At 37.3% G+C, this 22,218-nt stretch overlaps 1 protein-coding gene across 1 annotated transcript in view; it reads right to left on the bottom strand.

The window, feature by feature from the left end:
- DNAH6 (dynein axonemal heavy chain 6) overlaps positions 1-22,218 on the bottom strand; it is a 224,725-nt gene that overhangs the window by 148,171 nt on the left and 54,336 nt on the right. Inside the window, exons 15-21 of the mRNA XM_040458369.1 lie at positions 19,867-20,118; positions 16,182-16,310; positions 11,742-11,855; positions 9,651-9,794; positions 3,021-3,233; positions 2,105-2,197; positions 538-657 (exon numbers count right to left, since the gene is read on the bottom strand). Coding sequence (XP_040314303.1) covers positions 538-657; positions 2,105-2,197; positions 3,021-3,233; positions 9,651-9,794; positions 11,742-11,855; positions 16,182-16,310; positions 19,867-20,118 — 1,065 coding nt within the window. The remainder of the gene's footprint in view (positions 1-537; positions 658-2,104; positions 2,198-3,020; positions 3,234-9,650; positions 9,795-11,741; positions 11,856-16,181; positions 16,311-19,866; positions 20,119-22,218) is intronic.

Genomic DNA, 22,218 nt, shown 5'->3' on the forward strand with positions numbered 1-22,218 from the left:
GCTATAGACTTACAAATAAACAAAAAATGTGGGGAACATATAGGAGCTGAGGATGACTTCCAGCTAACAGCCAGCAAGAAACTGAAGCCCATAGTCCCAGAGTTGCAAAGAAATGATTTCTGCTAACAACCTGAGTGAGCTTGGAAGGGAACCCTCCCTGAGCTGAACTTCTGATGTGAATGGAGTCCTGGCCCACATCTTGATTGAACCTTTGAGACCCTAAGTAGGAGACCCGGTTTAAGCCACATCTGAACTCCTGACCCACAGAAACTGTGGGCTAATAAATGTACACTGTTTTATACCACCAAGTTTGTGGTATTCTGTTTCATGGCAAAAATAACTAATACAAGGAGATGGCATAATCATACAAAGAAGAGCTTAGTATATTGGCATTTTCCTTACATTCTGAACATAATAAAATATTGACAATTAAATCTTGTATCTAAACTACATAATATTTAAATGATTGAAATGACTTCTAAGGTTCTGTGGCTCTCCAATTTTCTGAGTGCATGAATTGAAATTGTCCTCACTTACCAGTGTTTGATTAAATAAAGCAAGTTGTTTCTGCCAGTCATCCACTCGAGTTTTCAGTGGACCAACGTAACGTGATGAGGCAATGGTTGCAATGTTGATGGTGCTGTCATCAAGAAGGACCTTTAAAGAAAGACGAAAACATGCAACATCATGTGTTTGTGCTCTCAATGATAATACAGATATTTAATCCCAAGGGTCCACTTAGAAGCTTTTTGAATAAATAGCTTAGTACCACCTACTGTTTCCTACCCACCCACTTCCCTTCCTTATCCACTTTATCATGATATTCTCTCAAAAGTCACCGAGAAGAGAACTTTTGATTGCCAAATCTTAGCTCTTTCTGTAATTATTAATGGCACATGTTTCTGTTTGGCTCAATACTCTTTTCCTCACTTCCCCTACTTTTAGGTATCTGGTATCTTCTTTATACCATTTGGTCATGCAGGCTTTTATTTCTCAAAGTACTCAAAACTTGCAAAATTAGCTGTCTCCTCTACCAATGAAACATGACTTTCTCTCAATTATCTTGAGGAAGAGGGAAACTGAACTCATTCACATGAAGCTCAGAATGACTACGAACAGTGTTCCCTCTACCTTCTTCCCCTACTTCCCCCCACCTTACACTACAGCAACCCTCACAAGACATGTGCATTCAAAAAATGTGTCTGTGAATCTAAAGGATTTTAATTGCTCTATTTAAGTTGTGAATTTCTTGAGAACAGAAGTGCCACCACCTAGCACCACTTGCACCTCGCACCTAGCACCTCAAACTGCCTGATTTTCATCTTGGGTCTGCTCTGCCATCCACTGCCCAGAGTGACATCTGGCCTTACTCTTCCAACCTACACCCAGCAAAGCCATTGCATCCCTAGTTCTGACCTGGCTACACCCTAATGGGCCAGGGCTTTGCTTTTTATATTTAGGCCATAAGACACAGATCCTTTGGTTAAACAAAGGTGCCCTTGGATTTTAAGTCACGAAGAATATTCCAAAAACATGGATTAGATTTATTTTCTTTTGTTATTCATAGAGTATGGTCATCTATTTCCCATCTCAAAAAAATTCAAGTGAACCTAGTTTCCTAGTGTGCTATGAATCTGAAATGCTTGTTCATGTTTTGTTTTGTTTTTTGCCTCATTTAAATGGTTTGAAATGCCCTCATTCTCATCTGTGTCTGTCAAATCCCATTTACTCCTTCAAGTCCAGCATGTCTTGGCTGGTCTAGGAAGGGTTCTCTGATCACTTCAGCCATAAATTATCTCTGGCTTTTCTAAATTCCTCAACAGTTAACTGCAGGATCATAATTCACACACACACACACACACACACACACACACACACACACACACGACATATATATATGCCATATTTATTGCTTTGCTAAATACTTCATGTACAAGCATTCATGTCATTTATTCATATTCATATTTTGCCTTTCCAAATAGATTTTTTCTTATTTAGTAACTCTCATATTTCATTTCTCCATCATAACTTCCTACAGAAGATTCAGGGGTAGGTCTGACTTAAAAAATCTTTACCACAGGTTTTCAATAACTCAGTTACCCACCTGTATGTCATCTGTGCCGCCCAGGATAAACACATCTTTGGAGTCACGGTGAGGGAGAACGACAAATTCAGTTGTTTTCCAAGAATCTTCCACCTTAGAAATAATTCAAATCTTAGAATACCTAAATTCATTTGTGTTTAAGAGCTCAATAAATGTATGTAGAATGAAATAAATGAAGATGGGCATTGAGGAGGGCACCTGTTGGGATGAGCACTGGGTGTTGTATGAAACCAATATAACAATAAATATATTTAATAAAAAAAAGAAATAAGTGAAAAATCCATAATTATCCCATTCTCCTCCTGACTGCCTTTAAAACTCAATATTTTCTTCTTGGTTAAAGCATACTGATAAGCTAAATTTTATTGACAAACATTAATACCTAAGAATAACTTGTGATACCTTAATGTGTATCCTTACCACTTTATGCTTTAATATAAGGGAAATATCAGAAAACTATAAGGAAAATATTTTTTTACACAGGTGATTTGTAGGTATGTGTGTATTTTTAGGATAAGGAGGTAAGTAGCCTAAGTAGGGAAGTTTCTTCAATGTCTTTTGTAGCATTTCACAGTTTTTTTTTTTTTTTTAGTAGTTTGAAAGATAATGTATTTTGCTATAAAAGATCTTCCTTGGTATGTGGTTTTTTAAATAAGCATGCCAATTTCAAACTTCGTTGTTAACAAGTTCCTATTGGGCTTGAAGCTAAGTGGAAAGAGGATATTGATAAAAGTGCTGATGATAATGATAATGATAATAAATGTAGGGAAAGAACAGAGAGATGGCTGATAATGAGAGGGTGAAAGCTGCAGAGTTGAAAAATCCATCTAGATGAATCAAAAGTTGGTGATCTCCATGCTGAATATGAAAACCTTTATATTCCCTGATCTTGAGAATATATATTTTTCAGGTTTACCTTTTTAAGAATTATTTCTAAGGCAGCTTCTCCAGAAGCCTGTCCAGAAATGTCCTGGATTTCTTGGCCAAAATCGAAAACATGCAACTCAGAGAGCTTCTCCAAGGTTAATGGAATGTCAAGGTCCACTAGGGTGGCGTCAACTGTTTGTTCAATAGCTGCCCAATGTCTTGGCTTCAAAGTTGGATTCCTCAAGTCAATGATAACTGGAAGCTGGAAAGCAAACACTCTCAAAGGCACCTTGCTTTTTATCTTAAAAACATAGCTCAAGGCTTCTGGTTTTAATTCAGGAATGTAGAGAATTCGAATGAACACTACTTACACTCTTACAAAAAGAAATATCTGGACAAATGAAAAATTAATGACTTCTATCAAGCCCACCAAAAAATTAAGGTTGCAGGGCAACCAACAAACTCAAATTTGGGGAGAGACTGGTTTCTCCACAGCAAAAAAACAGCACCTGATAATTTGCTTACCAAGGACAGATGCCTTGGGTTGCCATTTAAGCTAGTAAGAAGATTCAGCTAAATTTTACAAATAAATTGCTAAAGAGTGAGCGTAGGGTAGCATGAGAGTGTGAAGTTCCTGGGGGCTACAAATATCGAGGTGTTCACAGGGAAGAGTGGGGAGAATCCTAAGAAAGCCTACCTGATGGTACTGGCTGGGGAAGGAAAATAACAGCTACTATTATAACTCTAACCAACCCATTTCTCCTAGTTTCTTTATGGAACAAAAGACTTAATGTCAGGGAAGTGAGCAACAAACACTGTCATTTTAAACACTGGTAATAACCCATTGTAGATTTCTGTATATAACTGGAGAAACAGAACTGGAAAAATAAAAGCTCTGTTCATGGGGAATAGAAAGAAATGCATTCTAGGCTCATTACTACAGCTAGAGGAGGGGCAGGAACACCTGTGAAGGTCAGAAGTCTAAGCACAAGGGACTTAGTGCCTTGCTAAGATAGAGGCTTAATCAGCACATGAGGGAATGCCCCTCCTCATCTCTCCCATCAGGCTAACAAATATTGAATAAAAATAACAGTACAATACAGACTGGTTAGCTGTAAAATACAGATTTTCTCTGGGGACAATAAAAAGGGAGGACCCAAGGTCACAGAGAAACAAAAGTTGAAAAAATAATCTTTGGCAAACCATAAACACAAGTTATCAAAAGAATAATTTGAAGGCTGTAATAGACTAAGGGTAACCATAGTAACATCAAACCTCAAATCCAGCCCAACTCCTTACTATATTTAAGATAGCATGCCATACAAAAAGCCAAGTAGAAGGAAAGACATAAAAATTATTTACTCTAGTATCTACTGTACCATATGTTTGCCTTTCAATAAAAAATGTAAGAACTGTATAAAAAGTGAAGATAAACATACATTTAAGACACAAAGGAAATAGAAAGATAGAATACATACAATGTTGAAATTAATAGAGAATTCAAAATAACTGTAATTAATATGTTAATGGCTCTAATGGAAAAAGTAGGCAACATACAAGATCAGATGGGAAATGTCAATAGGAAGGGTGAAGCTATAATTACAAATTAAATAAATGTTAGAATTGAAAAAGGCAGCAAGAGAGACAAAGAATGCCTTTGTTGAGCTTGACACAGCCAAGGAATCAGTGAACTGGAAGATAAGTGAGTAGAAATTCCCCAAACTGGCACATGAGAAAAAATAGTGAAAACAAAAGAAACCCAAGCAACCAAAAACAAAAACCAAAACCACAGAACAGAACAGAACATCCAAGAGCTATAGGACAGCAATCAAGTGGTCTAAAATATGCAATAGAAATCCCAAAGAAAAAATAATGGCCGCATTTTTTTTCCCCAAAATTAAAGACAGACACCAAACCACAGATCCAAGAAACTCAGAGAATGCTAAGCAGGATAAATGCAAACTGTAAACAACGACAACAACACATACCTGGGCATATCACATTATATACTGACAAAAACTAAGAAAACGAGATCATCTTGAAGGCAGTCCAACCAAAAAATACATATTATCTACAGAAGAACGGGGAGAAGAACTAGAGCAGATTTCTTGTCAGAAACCATGCAAGCAAGAAAGCAATGAAAGGACACTTTTAAATTGCTGAAAGAAAAAACAAAACCTGTTGACTTAGAATTATATATCCAGTTAAATTATCATTCAAAATAAAGGATAAAGACTTTTTCAAAATGGAAGTTTAGGGAATGCATTGTTAGCATACCTACTCAATAAGAAATATTAAAGGAAGTTCTTCAGGCAGAATGAATATGCTATGAATCAGAATCTTAGATCCATACAAAGAAATGAAGAACACTGGAAGTGGAATAGAGGCAAAATAAATTTCATTTTGTTTCCTATTTTTATTGTCCTGAAAGATGATGATGTAAAATAAATGTGCAGCAATATATCATGCTTACAGTACATGTAAAGGTAAAAGTACAAAAAAAAAATGAAAATGATGGGGTACATCAAAGGGACACAGAAGTCAACTGAGAGAATCTTGATGGCCAAAGTGGTAATGATTTAAGCAAACAATAAATAATGTAGTATTGCATTATATATTTATTATATTATTATATTTATTATAATCTAATAAAATATATATCCACAAGTTCATATTGACACAAATAAACAACTGAATGAATGGATGGATTAGTTGGCAGACAGATAGATAAGCAGACAGAGAACAGACAAATCTATATAGAAGATACAAATGACCAACATCAACAATGAAAAAGACATCACTTCTGATCCCACATACTTTTAAAGGATAATAAAGAAATACCATGATCAACTCTATGTCTATATGTACAAAAATACACTATAAAACTCCTCAAGAAAAAAAAGATAACCCAAATAATTCAATATGTATCAAGGAATTCAATTTCTAGTTCAAATCCTCCCAATAAAGAAAATTTAATGCTGCAATGGCTTCCCTGGTGAATTGTGCTAAAAATTTAAAGAAGAAATAATGTTAATTCTACACCATCTCCTCCAGAAAACAGAAGAGGAAGACACACTTCCCAATTCATTTTAATGTACAAAAATCTCCTAAAATTAAAAAGTGAATTTAGTAAGTTCACAGGATATAAGATCAGTATACAAAGGTCAATAGTATTCCTATATAGCAGCAATGAACAATTGAAATTTGAAATTAAAAACAATATTATTCAGGATAACATTAATACTTAGTTATAAATCTAATAAAATACATGCAGAATCTATGTATTGAAACTACAAAACTTCAATGAAAAAAATAAAAGAAGACTTAACTAAATGAAGAGATACGCTGGTAATAGATTGGAACATTCACTCTGGTTAAGAAGTCAGTTCTCTTCAAATTGATCTATAGATTCAACACAATTCTTCAAAACTTGCCAACAATTTTTTATACATATCAACAACCTAATTCTAAGATTTATATGGAAAGGTAAAGGAATTAGAATAGACAAAACAGTTATGAAAAAAGAACAAATTTGGAGGACTTATGCCTACCTGATTTCAAGACTTACTAAGTATAGTCATCAAGACAGTGTAGTACCAGAGAAAGAATAGACTCAGAACAACAAAACAGAATGGAACCCAGAAACAGACTAAAAAATATTGCCAGCTGACTTTTCGCAAAGGTGCAAGGACGGTTCAATGGAGAAAGGACGGTCTTTTCAAATAATGGTCCTAGATCAAATGGATATCGATATATAAAGAATGTAAACCTTGACATATATGTCATATTTTATGCAATATAACTCAAAATAAATCATAAACTTTAATGTAAAAAAAAGCATAAAACTACAAAACTTCTAGAGGAAAATACAGGAGAAAATCTGTGTGACCCTTAAGTTTGGCAAAACATTTTTAGGTACTATACTAAAAAGATAATCCGTAAAAGCAAAACATATAAATTGAATTTTATTCGGGTTAACACAGTCTGTACTCTGAAAGTCACTGGCATCGCTTCTTGGCCTTTTGGCTAAGATCAAGTGAAAGTCACTGGCAAGGGACTAAAGAGACAAGCTGCTGAGTGGGAAAAAATATTTTCAAGTTACATATTTGAAAAAGGACTTTGATCCAGATTAGGTAAAGAGCTCTTAAAACACAGTAATAACAAAACAAGCAACTAAATTAAAAATTGGGCAAAGAGCCAAACAGATATTTCAGCAAGGAAGATAAAAGGATGGAGGAGAAGCATTAAAAAAAAGATGCTCCACATCATTAGTCACTAGCAAAATGCAGGGTGACCACTGTGAGCTATTCTATACATTTACCGGAGTGACTAAAATGAAAACCAAGCCACACCACACAAAGCCCTCCCCAATGAGAACAAGTGCTGGGAGGCTGAGGAACAGCTAGAATTCTCACACGCTGCTTGTGGGAAGGCAAATCGTTACCTTTGAAATACAACTGGGGGAATTTCTTATAAACATATACATGCACATACTTACCATGACACCTAGTAATCTCACTCCTAGTTATCTATCCCACTGAAGCAAAACCTCATGTCCACTCAAAAAGCTATACATCACTGTGTATAGTAGCTTATTAATAATCACTTTAAAACTGGTCATAACCCACATGTCTTTCAATGGGTGAATAGATAAACCGATGGCAATAATACTACTCAGCAATAAAAATAAACTGTTGTTTCACGTAACAACATGAAAGAATCCTTTTTTTAGATATTCTAAATCACAGAGATTGTACAGCTATCACCACTATCTAATTTTAGAACTACCACTATTAACTACCTATCACTATCTTATCACCCCAAAAGGAAACCCCATACCCATTAACTCTCACCACCCACTTCTGCTTCTCCACAGTGCCCAGTAACCACGAATCTACTTTCTCTTATCTATGGATTTCTCTATTCTGAACATTTCCTATCTATGACACCATATGCTATGTAGTCTTTTTGTGACTGGCTTTTTTCACTTAGTATAATGTTTTCAGGTCACCTATACTGTAGCAGGTATCAGTACTTCATTCCTTTTTATTACTGAATAACATTCCATTGTATGGATATATTACATTTTGTTGATTGAATCATTAGTTGAAGACATTTGCGTTATTCTCACTTTTAGCTGTGATGAATAATGCCTCTAAGAACATTCATGTGCACACGTTTGTGTAAATATATGTTTTCAATTCTCTTAGATACATGCTTAGAAATGGAATTACTTTTGAGAAACTGCCAAACTGTTTTCCAAAGAAGCGGTACCAGTTTCTAATTCCACCAGCAACATGTAAGGGTTCGAATTGCTCCAGATCCTCACCAACACTTATTATATAATCTATCCTTTCGATGACAGCTATTCTAGTGGGTATGGACTGGTATCTCATTGTACCTTTGATTTGCATTTCCCTGATGGCTAATGATATTCAGCATCTTTTCATATATCTTCTTCAGGGACCTGTCTATTCAAATCCTTTGCCCATTTTAAAGGGTTATTTCTCCTTTTATTTTTGAATTATAAGAGTGTGTTACATATTCTGAAGATAAGTACCTAGATGCATTTTAAATGAATTTTTCTAAGTGAACACTGACAGACCCAAAAGGCTGTATATTGTATCATTCCTTTTAAAATTCCATTTATAAAATGAAGAACTTTAGGGACAGAAAACAGGTCAGTGGTTGCCTAAGGCTGGGATGGAAGGAGGGGCTGATGACAAAGAACATCAGATGGGAAATTGGGGGGTAATGGAATGATTCTGTAGAGTCCTGTTGTGTTGGGTACATGATTTTACCCACTTGTAAAAACCCACAGAACTATATACCACAAAAAGTGACTTTTATTATATACAAGTTAAAAAAAAATCCACTAGACCTTTGAAGGAATGCAAAATGGAACAAAGACTGTGACAAATAGATTTGTTTACAATTGTACGTTATAACCACACGAAGGGCAATGGAGAACAAAGAGGCTGATGTAAGTAACTTTGGAAAAGCGTTTTTACTACATACTGTAAAGTGAAAGAGGGAAAAACTGCAAAAACACTCTTCTTGGGGAAAAACTGCTTCTTGTTGTGCCTGAAGTTTTGCTTACTTTTCCTACCCATGTCTTCTTTTAGTCCTTTCTCTCATCTTTTTTTAAAAATCTAAAACTGCTTAAAAGGATAAAATCATACTCCCTTTCTTTCCCATTTCAAGTACTCGTTTAGCAGCATTAGGCTTCAAAGAGCCAGCTTCGCAAACCCACTGCTGGGCTTCTCAACCCTCACATCGTGGCATGTCTAGAAAATGGCATGTGTGTTTGGCCCGGTGGTACAAATGGACAAGACTGCACTAGCCTCATCTGGCTGTCTAAGGGCTGAATGGGTCAGCATCTTCCCATCCCCTCCTGTACTAAGATCCCTAACACAAGGGATTGGGGGGGGGGGGATGGGGGGGGGGGGAAGCTCTTACTCTGAATGCCCCCCCTGAACCAAGGTATTCAATTCATGATTTGGCCAATTGAAGATAAGGATGCGGTCTGTCTCTGAAAAAATTGAATTGGTCTGTTCTTTCTTTTCTCTCTGCTAAGCTAATGTAAACAAGGGAGAATTCCGGACTTTGGTCTCATTAGCATCAGGTAGTAATGAATGGACTGACCTGGAGTTTTTGAAAAAATTTCTACCAAACTTACCTTTTCTTTCATTTTTTCCACCTTACATTTTAGCTGAGGAACTACACTGTTGGGTGGCAAGCCTTTTTCCAATTGAGTCACAAATTTGGCATATTTAGAAACTTGACTATTTAGGACTTCTGGATCCAGGCCGTCAAATTTGGACTATAAAAATTAGAAGAAAAAAAAAGTTAAGACATATGATAAGGGCAACTTTGAAACAGTAAAATTTTTTACTTTACTCAGATTTTCCAGTAGGTAAATTGTTAATCCAAGTTAACTCTATACTTTTGGAAATGGTTTTACTTATTAAGATTGCCAATAGTGTATCAGGCCTCGCTTATTTATTCCTTTCATGTTCTTGTCTCCCACATCATCAAATGCAGTATTACAATCCCTGTAATTTATTCCAGAGAGCTAACTCTTGTAAAAAGACAACTAGCTACTAACTAGAAATTTCTCACCCAGTAGTCTTCTATTATTTGATTATGTACACTTTTAATATATATGATTAAAAGATGTACCCCAATATATACATGTATCTATAAATATACTTCTCAGTTATATAAACAGAGAGACAAATACTGTATGATCTAACATACATGTGCAATCTGAAACAAAACAAAATTAAATGAAAAGAAACATATATAGAGAACCGATTGGTGGTTGCCAGAGGTAGAGGTGGGTATAGGTGAAATGGGTGAAGGAGTAAGAAGATATAAACTTCTAGTTATAAAATAGATAAGTCACGGAGATTTAATGTGGAGCATGGTGACTATAGTTAACAATACTATATTACATATTTGAAAGTTGCTAAGAGATCTTAAAAGTTCTCATCATATGGAAAAAATTGCCAAAATTATATATGGCAATAGATGGTAACTACACTTACTGTAGTGATCATTTCACAATATATACAGATTATACATTGCAAACTAGTATGTTATATGTATTTATAAACCTTCCTTTTCTTTTTTTCTTTCTAGGTTCAATACTTCCTTTCTGTCCCCTAATGGGTTTTTTTGTGTGTTTCCTCTGATGAAATCATCCCATTTTTGAAGTTTCTCTTCTAAAGTATGGTGGTAATGAGAAAACTCTCAAGCTTTTTCTTTACTCCTCAGGAACATTTTCTACCTCTGAGATAAGTGATAAAGGAGTTATGCAGGAACACTTAAAATCTTTGATATTGTAGCATATATCTGTTTGTTTTCTGTTTTCCTCACCAAAAGATAAGTTCTGTGAAGGTTTGGACTCTGTCCTTTTTATTCTCTACTGGTATACCCAGCACTTAGAACGCTGTCTGGCAAACATTTTCTGTGTCACTGGTGTTTAACCCAGACATGTGACTTCTAATTATAGGTATCAGCACAAGTAGGCTGAATGAGCAAGTGTAAAAACAATATTTGTAAAGTTGATGGTATTTCTAACATGTCTATATCACATGTAAAAGAATAGATGGTCATCTATTCTCCCTTCTAGAGGGCTGACCCTTATCAAGATTTGAATTTTTGGTAGACCCTAGAAACCAAATTCTATGGTGGCTGTTGGTCCTTGGCCCCCTAATTAAAGTAATTTACTGTTGAGCTCGGAACTCATTACTCTGATTCTATTCCATCACAGTGAACAAAATGGTTTCCTTTGTTGTCAAAAGAATAACAGAAACCTAAACTAACAGAAATCTAAAGTGTGTAGATCACAAATAAAATTCTACAATCCTCAAGAACACTTTGGTAGAGTGTATCATCACAGCACTGTATTCAGAAGCCACAAAGCAGTTAAGCTTCATGCAGTGAGGTCTTTTGATGCTTCTTCCTTCATTTAGCCTTCTTAAATGGAGGACTCAGGAAGCCTACCTTACAAGAATGCATTCTGCTCTGTGGTATACAGTGACAGAAAGACCTTTGTACATTTCACTGGAGAGCTGATCATGATTCTCATAAAATTATAACATTGTATATTTTACTTAATTAAGACTACTCTAGATTGTTAAAAATCATAATTCATATTATTAGGATTTTAAATTTAATTAACAAATGATTTCAGGATTGAGAGGGTTTTTTTGGTGTGTGTGTGTGTGTGTGTGTGTGTGTGTGTGGTGTGTGTGTGTTTTACCTTTAACCATTCTTGTTGGAGTTGATCCCATTCAGATAAAGAATCCCAGAGCAATTGTTTGAGCTTCAACTCAGCACTAACTTCTTCCAAAGCTTCAAACTTGGATACTTCTATCTTTAAAAATATAATAAGCAAAATGCACTATTTAGTTTTCAGATATAAAGATCTTATGTTACCCTCCTATTAGTAATTCTTGATATAGTGACACTTAGCAGAATGCGGGTGGGTCCTAAATGGGGAAAGAAAAAGAGAGATAGAAACAAATGAAAAAAACAAAACAAATCACACACCCCATGTATGTTCAAATTTCCAATTGAGTGACAAAATATAACGCTTTATATTTCCTTAAAACTTAGGGGCACCTGGGTGGCGCAGTCGGTTAAGCGTCCGACTTCAGCCAGGTCATGATATCGCGGTCTGTGAGTTCGAGCCCCGCGTCAGGCTCTGGGCTGATGGCTCGGAGCCTGGAGCCTGTTTCCGATTCTGTGTCTCCCTCTCTCTCTGCCCCTCCCCCATTCATGCTCTGTCTCTCTCTGTCCCAAAAATAAATAAAAAATGTTGAAAAAAAAACTTAAATATTCTGCAAAAACATAAATATTATGAGTACCATGGGCATTCTTTTTCAAGTTGGATCATACATGCCTGGCCTTTTTAGGAAAACAAATGAGTCTTCAGAGGTACTGATTTTCTTTGGGGCATGTATACCTAGATGACAGAAGACAGAGATGTCTGTGAAGTAGCTGGTGGAGGGGCTGGGGAGCTTTAAGATGGAAAGAACAGTCTGGTTTCTTACTTCCTTCTGACCCTGTGGGCTGTATATGAACCCCATAAAGAGAAAGACTGCAAGAAAATCTGAAGAAGTTGTTTTCATGAGAAGTATATTAAAACTGACTTGGCTTAGAAGTGGGCAAACCCCCAGGGGGGGTTGTTTGTACAGAAACTGAGCCCAGTGATAAGCTAAGGCTTTGAATATTCCATCCAACAGCAACAGAATACACATTCTTTTCAAGTGTACATGGAACATTCCCCAGGACAGAGCATATGATAGGCCACAAAACAAGTCTTAGCAAATTTACGATTAGAATCATACCAAGTATCTTTCTCAAACACAATAGTTTGAAACTAGAAATCAACAAGAGGGACGCTGGCAAATTTACAAGCATTTGGAAAATAAACAACATAGTCCGGACCAACCAGTAGGTCAAAGGGGAAACCAAAGAGAAATTTAAAAAAAAAATCTTGAAACAAATGAAAATGGAAACACAGGATGTCTAAACCTCTGGGATACTGGAAAAGCAGTTTTGACAGGTAAGTTTATAGTGATACATGTGTATATTAAAAAAAATGGAAAGATCTTAAACAACTTTACACAACAAGGAACTTGAAAAAGAAGGAAAAACTAAGCCCAAATTAGTAGAAGGAAGGAAATAAAGATCAGAGTAGAAATAAATGAAATAGAGACTAGAAAAATAGAAAAGATCAAAGAAATTAAGAATTGGTTTTTAAAAAAAGATAAACAAAATTGACAAGCATCCAACTAAACTAAGAAAAAAAGAGATTATACTCAAATAAAATCATAGGAAATACCATACCTGATACCACAGAAATACAAAGGATGATAAGGGACTACTATGAACAATTTTATGGCAGCAAACTAATTCAGTTAAAAGAAATGGACAAATTCCTAGAAACATATAATCTACCAAGACTGAATCAGAAAAAAATAGAAAATCTAAATAGACCAAAAACAAATAAGGAGATTGAACCAATAATCAAACACGTCCCAACACAGAAAAGTCCAAAAGCAGATGGCTCCAGGAGCAGATGGCTTTACTGGTGAATCCTACCAAACATTTAAAGAATTAATGCCAGTCTTTCTCAGACTTTTCTTTTTTCTTTTTTTTTCAATATATGAAATTTATTGTCAAATTGGTTTCCATACAACACCCAGTGCTCATCCCAAAAGGTGCCCTCCTCAATACCCATCACCCACCTTCCTCTCCCTCCCACCCCCCATCAACCCTCAGTCTGTTCTCAGTTTTTAAGAGTCTCTTATGCTTTGGCTCTCTCCCACTCTAACCTCTTTTTTTTTTCCTTCCCCTCCCCCATGGGTTTCTGTTAAGTTTCTCAAGATCCACATAAGAGTGAAAACATACAGTATCTGTCTTTCTCTGTATGGCTTATTTCACTTAGCATCACACTCTCCAGTTCCATCCACGTTGCTACAAAGGGCCATATTTCATTCTTTCTCATTGCCACGTAGTACTCCATTGTGTATATAAACCACAATTTCTTTATCCATTCATCAGTTGATGGACATTTAGGCTCTTTCCATAATTTGGCTATTGTTGAGAGTGCTGCTATAAACATTGGGGTACAAGTGCCCCTATGCATCAGTACTCCTGTATCCCTTGGGTAAATTCCTAGCAGTGCTACTGCTGGGTCATAGGGTAGGTCTATTTTTAATTTTTTGAGGAACCTCCACACTGTTTTCCAGAGTGGCTGCACCAATTTGCATTCCCACCAACAGTGCAAGAGGGTTCCCGTTTCTCCACATCCTCTCCAGCATCTTAGTCTCCTGATTTGTTCATTTTGACCACTCTGACTGGCATGAGGTGATATCTGAGTGTGGTTTTAATTTGTATTTCCCTTGAGGAGCGACACTGAGCATCTTTTCATGTGCCTGTTGGCCATCTGGATGTCTACTTTAGTTTCTCAGACTTTTCGAAGAAAGCTGAAGAGGTGGGAATACTTCCAAACTCATTTTATGGATCCAACATCACCCTGACATTAGGGATCTAGCCTTGTCTTAAATAAGAATTAGAAATAATTTCTTAGGCCAGTTAGGTCTTCACTCCTATCTCCCAAATGATTGAGAGCTGCAGAAGGAAGGTGAGACCTGAATTGATCATGAAAGAAGAATTAATCAAGTATAGATACAGAGTGTGGAAAGTGGGGGACACACTTTTATTTCAGGTTCTGTCTCAAGCAATGCTATCCCTTCTGAGCCAAGAAGTGCCCACCTGTTAGTTATAACTTTTTATCAAGCAGTGTTTCCTTGGTACCTCAGTTCCTACTGCATACTATCCTATCTTGTAGATTAGTTAACTTAACAATTTTGAATCCTAGTTTTCCAATGTACAAATCTCAAGTACTGCACCAGTCACATTGCCTAGTGCCACAGTCATTATTCTGCAGATTGCCCCCACCAAGCCCTGGGCTCTGGAGTGGAGAGCTCCTCAGAAACTTGCTGGCCATCCATGTGGGGCTCTGGAAAATAGGTACATTCCCATGTGAGGTCCAGTCATCCCTCCAAGACTATTGGGGAGACTAACAACACCTCTCTCACTGCTGGTGGTTCCCTGGTTTTGACCCTAGGAATCTTTTCTTTTCCATTCCCTTCTTTTTGGTCTCTTTGGCACTTATAGCTTTTAGTCATTTCTCTTCATTTTTTGAGGCATATCATTTAGCCTTTTAAACCTACCCTTTTTTTTAGGATCCTACCCCTCGGCTTAGCCAAAGTCTCTTGTTTCACTAAACTGGCACATCAAACCAGGGCAATTCAGGCAATATTCATGGAATCATAACACACCCAGGAATGTAAAAGAAGCTTGATTATTACTTAAGAAAGACTAGAAGGGCTTTAACTGACCACAATTAAAAATCTACATACATATATTTAAAAAAAATTTTTTTTAAATGTTTATTCATGTTTTGATAGAGACAGAGCGTGAGTGGGGGAGAGGCAGAGAGAGAGGGAGACACAGAATCCAAAGCAAGCTCCAGGCTCTGAACTGACAGCACAGAGCCCAACATGGGGCTCTAACTCACAGACTGTGAGATCATGACCTGAGCTGAAGTCAGACGCTCAAATGACCGAGCTACCCAGGTGCCCCTACATATATTATTTTTTTATTTTTATTAAAAAAATTTTTTTAATCTTTATTTATTCTTGAGATAGAGACAGAACATGAGCAGGGGAGGGGCAGAGAGAGAGAGAGAGACACACACACACACACACACAGAATCCAAAGCAGGCTCCAGGCTCTGAGCTGTCAGCGCAGAGCCTGATGTGGGGCTCGAACCCATGAACCATGAGATCACGACCTGAGCTGAAGTCTGATACCTAACTGACTGAGCCACCTGGTGCCCAGAACATACAAATTTTAACATAGAAACTGTAGTCCCTGGTCTGAGAGTTTATCTATAATTCATCATTATTTTATATTAAGAAAGATATTTTATCTCTCGTGTACTAATCTTTAAACACTTCAAATTCAGAGAACACTTCACATTTGCATTTCAGACCATTCCAGCACAGTGCCTAGCACATAGGCATCCCAATATTGAATGTTTAGAACTACATTGCTGAGGGTGTTTTTGCATGAATGCCATTTCTATGCATATGTTTTAAAAACAGATATGTAGAGCTGTTCTTACCTTAAAATTCTTCTGATAGGATTTATATTGAAATGCACGTTTTTGAAGATCATCTAGAACCAACTGCAGATCGTGCAACATGAGCTTTATTTTGTCTTGGTCAGCAGTAATATCTAAGATCTGTGGATCCTGTAAAATTAAGATAATTTTTGATTAGTCATTCCTACTTTTTCATATGGACCATTAAGTGAATTCATAAACACTTCCAAAAATATTTTTTCTAATTCTTTTCACTCTGATTTTTAGAAAATGTTAAAGTGGCTGTTTTTCTTGCATTTAAAAACAATATATGTACATCGTGAAAAGTATAAAAATGTATAAAGAAGTGTTATGGGGACACCATTGTTTTTCAATAGGACCTAATATATTTTCCCTCTTCTACTTTCATTTCCTACACTTCAACAAGACTTCAGGTAAGGAGAGATGCATGCAATAGGAGAAAGAAGGAAGAGGACATGATCTAAGGAAAATTTTCTTTTTACAATAACAGAAATAGAAAGCCTTTGATTTCTGAGAGGTAGGAAGAGAGAAGATACAGAATAAGTGGTCAGACGTAAGTTTTCTGCCTGACCTGTTGGGGTTGAAACTCTGTCCAGTGAATGGGAATGAAAAGGTTCAGATGCAAAGAAGAAGCACCTAACTAGGTTTGGGAGAATCTGAGAAATTGGGAGAATCTGAGAACTATTATAGCCATAGTTTGGGAGGCTAATTTCTGATTCAGTATGGTACTGCACTCAAAAGGGCAACATGTTCTAGAAACAGCTAAGAGAAGTGTCCAGGCAGACGGGCCTTGTGTTGACACTCTGGTGCCTCCTAGCTTGGTATGGCATGTAGTGGATCATGAAGTTCTCATGTGCTTGAATCTAGTGATGGGAACTGCTACAAGGACTGGTGGACCAGAAGCAGTCTGAGGTCAGGATAAGAAGGTGATAGATCACTTGAGACTGTAGACTATGGTAGAAATGATGGACTACAGCAGCAGTGGTCAACATGGTACCTAAAGAACCAAGAAAGACCCTTAGCTAACAGCTCCCTGGGACAACCAGGCCCAGCCCAGCCAAACTGCACTGGAAGTCCTGTGGTCCAAAAGGCAGTAAGAGGACTGGATGCCCCTTCCCTCCATCCACCAGGAGGAAATTCAGACTCCCACTTCTGGAGCAAGAGGTGGGAGACGCTGATAGCAGGGGTGAAGAAATGTCTGAGAGGCATTGTGAATTGAATTAAAATCTATCAAAAAGAGACCAAGCTAGAATGAAATGGACATTTCAAACTGAAATAAACTGAGTTATCATCAACTGTCACACTTAGGTTTTTTTCTCCAACTCCCTCCATCAGCAGGAGTAGAGGTCTTGACAGCAAGATGGTGTCATTCATGAAAATAATAAAGTTGTAGTTCTTTGCTCAAGAGTGATAATGAATTCATTCCAAACCCTCTATGAAAGAAGCACTTGCTGAGAGAACCTCTGCTGTCACTTGTGTGTGTGTGCATCATGCATGATCACACAGGAAGCACTTGCTGGCACTTGCTCTCTCTAGCAATCCACATGCATTTTTATAGTTAACAGCAGACTATCAACCATTGGAAGTAGAATGTCTAAGCTTGAATCCTGGTTCCTCCCTCTGTTATTTGTGTGACCCTGGGTAAGTTACTTAACCTGTCCCTGTTTTCTTCTCTATAAAAGGTAAATGATAAAACCTTATAAGTGCTCTGAGCATTAAATGAGTAAAACATGGAAACATATATAAGAATGTTCCAAGAGGCGGGGCGCCTGGGTGGCGCAGTCGGTTAAGCGTCCGACTTCAGCCAGGTCACGATCTCGCGGTCTGTGAGTTCGAGCCCCGCGTCGGGCTCTGGGCTGATGGCTCGGAGCCTGGAGCCTGTTTCCGATTCTGTGTCTCCCTCTCTCTCTGCCCCTCCCCCGTTCATGCTCTGTCTCTCTCTGTCCCAAAATAAATAAAAAACGTTAAAAAAAAAAAAGAATGTTCCAAGAGGCATTATTCATTATTGTCAAAAACTGTGAACAACCCCAATTTCCATCAACCATGGAATAATTGAATTGTGGCATAGAATGAAATACTATTTATTTTTTTTAATTTTTTTAATGTTTATTTATTTTTGAGAGAGACACAGAGCATGAGTGGGGGAGGAGCAGAGACAGAGGGAGGCACAGAATCCGAAGCAGGCTCCAGGCTCCGAGCCGTCAGCACAGAGCCTGACGCGGGGCTTGAACCCACAAACCGTGAGATCATGACCTGAGCCGAAGTTGACGCTTAACCGACTGAGCCACCCAGGCGCCCCTGAAATACTATTTAGCAACAAAGGTAGATAAACTACATCCAGTCACAGCATCACAGATGAATCTTAGGACTGTAACAAAATCAAATAAAGGGCATACTGTATGATTCTATTTAACTGAAGTTCATAAACAGGCAAACTTAATTTATAGCATTAGAGTTGAGGGTAGTGGCTGCCTTTGGAAAGAAAGAAAGGGCTAGTGGTTAGAGGGCATCCTAAAGGTAGCAGTAACATTATGTTTCTTGACATGAGTAATGGATACTTGGGTGTGTTCCATTTTCTGATAATTCATGAAGTTGTAAAGTCATTACAGTTTTTTTTTTTTTTCTGGTGAAAAATACAAGACTGTTTCCATATAAAAATAAAAATGATAGCAAGTCCTTAGAATAATACCTGACACATAGTAAGCGCACAATAAATGTTAGCTACTTTTATGTTTCCATGTCAATATGTATAAGTGTATATCATAATCTTTAATGTCTGCATTGTATTTCTTTGAGCAAATGTACCCTAACACATTTTCTTCCTCCTCTGTTGATGGACATTGAGATTTTCCCAAATCAAAGTTATTTGATTATAACTTTATATGGTTTATACTTCTGTGATAAGATTTAGTCAATGTTAATAACAAAATAGTAGATCATTACAAAATTATATTTTCATGCGTGCTTCTGGTAAGAATCACCCAGAAATCTCCTAAAAATTCCCCTTGTATGTTTTGGGTAGTAAAATTGTTGCAAGTTAACCAAATATTCTTCATTATAATTTATCAATATAGTATGCTTCTTCCTAAATGGGAATTTTCTAATATGTAGCAAAGCAAACTTTAAAATTATGACAATAGCTACAAAATATGTTAAAAAGTTATAAAAGCACTCATTTCAAAATAATAAACACAAGGCAGGAAAAAGAAAATACATACACTTTACTTGCAATGTTCTGGAATTAATTCAGCACTTAGAGGTTCAGAAACACATTCAATTTTAAATAGCAGCTCAAAGACATTGTTACTTGGTTAGAATGAAACCACAAAAAAATAAAAGTTAAATTGGATTATGAAATGAAATATGATCCTTAAATAGTTTAATTAAAATACAATAGTCAAATTTTACACAGATTATTTTTTTATTTTTACTTATTTAAAAATTTTTTTAATGCTTATTTATTTTTTGAGAGAAAGATAGTGTATGTGAGTGGAGTAAGGACAGAGAGGAAGACAGAATCCAAAGCAGGCTCCAGGTTCTGAGCTGTCAGCACAGAGCCCGATGTGGGGCTCAAATTCATGGACTGCAAGATCATGACTTGAGCCGAAGTCAGACGCTCAACCGACTGAGCCACCCAGGCACCCCTCACAGATTTTTTTTTTTTTTTAATCCTGCTTTAGTTTACCTGTGCGTGTAGCTTTACTTCATTTACTTCATTGGTTAGGTCTTCAAGATCTCTACCCAAATGCAGAGAAAACTGCTTAATGCTTGTTTCTCTGTCACCCACAGATTTATCAATGGCATTCCGAACTGCAACAATGGATGGCTTCATAGTAGCGAAAACAGCAAAGTCTTCAGGAGGTGTGGGAACCTGATACTGTTCAATGAGCTTGTACATTTGAATCACTACATTCCCTTCATCTTCAAGGCTTTCGATCTAAATAAACAGAAACACTAGTTGCTTATTAAATATATCAGAGTCCTATATTCCCTTTCAGCTTTATCTAATAGGAGATAGCCACTGTGCACTATGAACATCACACATTCATAGCCAGCACCTGAGGCATATGCTTAACATTACGATCAAACTGGCTGAACCCTGCTGAGTGATAAATACAGTGATTGCTACAATACAGGTAATCAGGCCTGTAGGTTGTAAACCTGTAGGTTTACAATACAGGTAAACAGGAGGTAGGTTGTTCAGAGCTGAGCACAGTTAGTATTACTCTTATAAATGTTTATTTTCTCTCTCTCTCTCTCTCTTTTCTTGCCAAGCATTAAACAGTAAACAGTGCCAATATTTAGTTTTTCAGAGACAGCATGTACCATCAGGGTGCTTAGTTGTAACATTTGAGCTTCCAGACATGTGTGCTGAGCAGGGATTGTCCAGAGCAGCTCCTGAGGTGTGCACAGGTCATGGTTCTGACCACGTGTTCCCCACTATCCTTTAATAAATACTTTTACTACCTTCAACTGACTATTAAACATCTTCGCTTTGATGTCCCACCTTCAGTGGACAGTGCCTTTCCTAATTTTGTGGGAAGGGACTCTCCGGTTTTGGGGGAAGCCTTCTCTTTTCCACTCTGCCACATGGTTATACAGGGAGCAGCCATGTTTGGACAACTTGACCCAACCTCCTGGCCACAAGCTGAACCAAGCAGCACAAAACTGGGACTTCATGAACTGGGCTGAGTCTGCCCTCTCTCTAAACATGGGAAGAATTAGACAGTAGGTGTTGGCAGAGGCCATTTGTTTCCATGTAGAAACAAAGCATGTCGTTGACATGAGAAGAGAACATGAGAAGAGAGGCTTTTAGAGAAATGGTTCCCAACCATTAGCTTGAGATTCACAATCACCTTGCTCAACAGATTGTTGAGCCCTTCCCCTGAGCTTCTGATTCAGAAGATCTAGGGTGGAGCCTGAGAATATACATTTCTGAGTTTCCTGCTGATACTAATGCTGCTGATCTGAGTTTCCTGCTGATACTAATGCTGATACTAATGCCCTCCAGAACCAGCATTCTAGAGAGGAGCAGAGATGAGAGACAGAAAGAGAAAGGCCTTTCTGGTTTATTTATGCTTCTCTAGTTCTAAGTTCCTATCCTCTTTTAAGGCTAGGCTCTATGCATGCCTTTGGATTCCAGAAGATAACCCTGCAAACTTAGAATAAATGTTCTCATCTTTCCAAGCTAACTATGTGAGTTTTTGTTACTTACAACCCAAAGTTGAACATCTTAATAACATCTTAAACAAGTAATAAATAGAACTAAGTTTCTGTACACCAAGATCTGTTCATCTTCCTATGTTTCCTATACTTGGCATAAACATATGTCCATGTTTCTGAGAGCGTCTTGGTTTACACTTAATATCCTGGCAGAATGACTAATAGTGCCTCATTCACTCTCAAAATTGGCCTGGTCAGACAGTGATTATGTGGCCTACCCCACTCATACTGGTTAATGATCCCTGTTCCCTGCAGAAAGATATCCAAGAGTAGTCATAGACTTCTCTTGCTGTCCCCACGTTCAGTTGCCCGCTTAGTCCTTTCAATTCTACTAAGTAAATTTACTAGAATCCATTCCTTCTCTCCTATCCTTGAAAAATATAGCTTTAGCTACAATTTATCAGCTTTTTCTACCAAGCACCCTTTCTCCATCGTGTACCAATTGCTACATCCTGCTCTTGTCATGCTGCCTCGGGTCTTTGCACACAGTTTCCCTCTCCTTGGAATCCTGAGTAGATGTATTCTAGGACATAGCTTGAATATGCCATCTTCCACAAAGCCTTCTGTGATTCATAGCCAAGAATGACCACAACTCCTCCCAGTCCTACAACAGTATCCTGTACCTATACATATTATATAATAACTATCTGCTTTCATTATAGACTCTGAGCTCCTTGAAGGCAGGTTTACTCATTGTTGTAAACCCTGTCCTCTGTAAGTGGGTGTTCACTACACTTTCTGAGTTCCAAAAAAAACTGTTCATGTATGGAGAACGTCTCCCTAAGGGAAACTGCCTCCCCAACACAACACCCAG

Source organism: Herpailurus yagouaroundi, unplaced genomic scaffold (genome assembly GCF_014898765.1).
Source record: "Herpailurus yagouaroundi ecotype Mexico unplaced genomic scaffold, PumYag 221, whole genome shotgun sequence".
Lineage (NCBI taxonomy): Eukaryota > Metazoa > Chordata > Mammalia > Carnivora > Felidae > Herpailurus > Herpailurus yagouaroundi.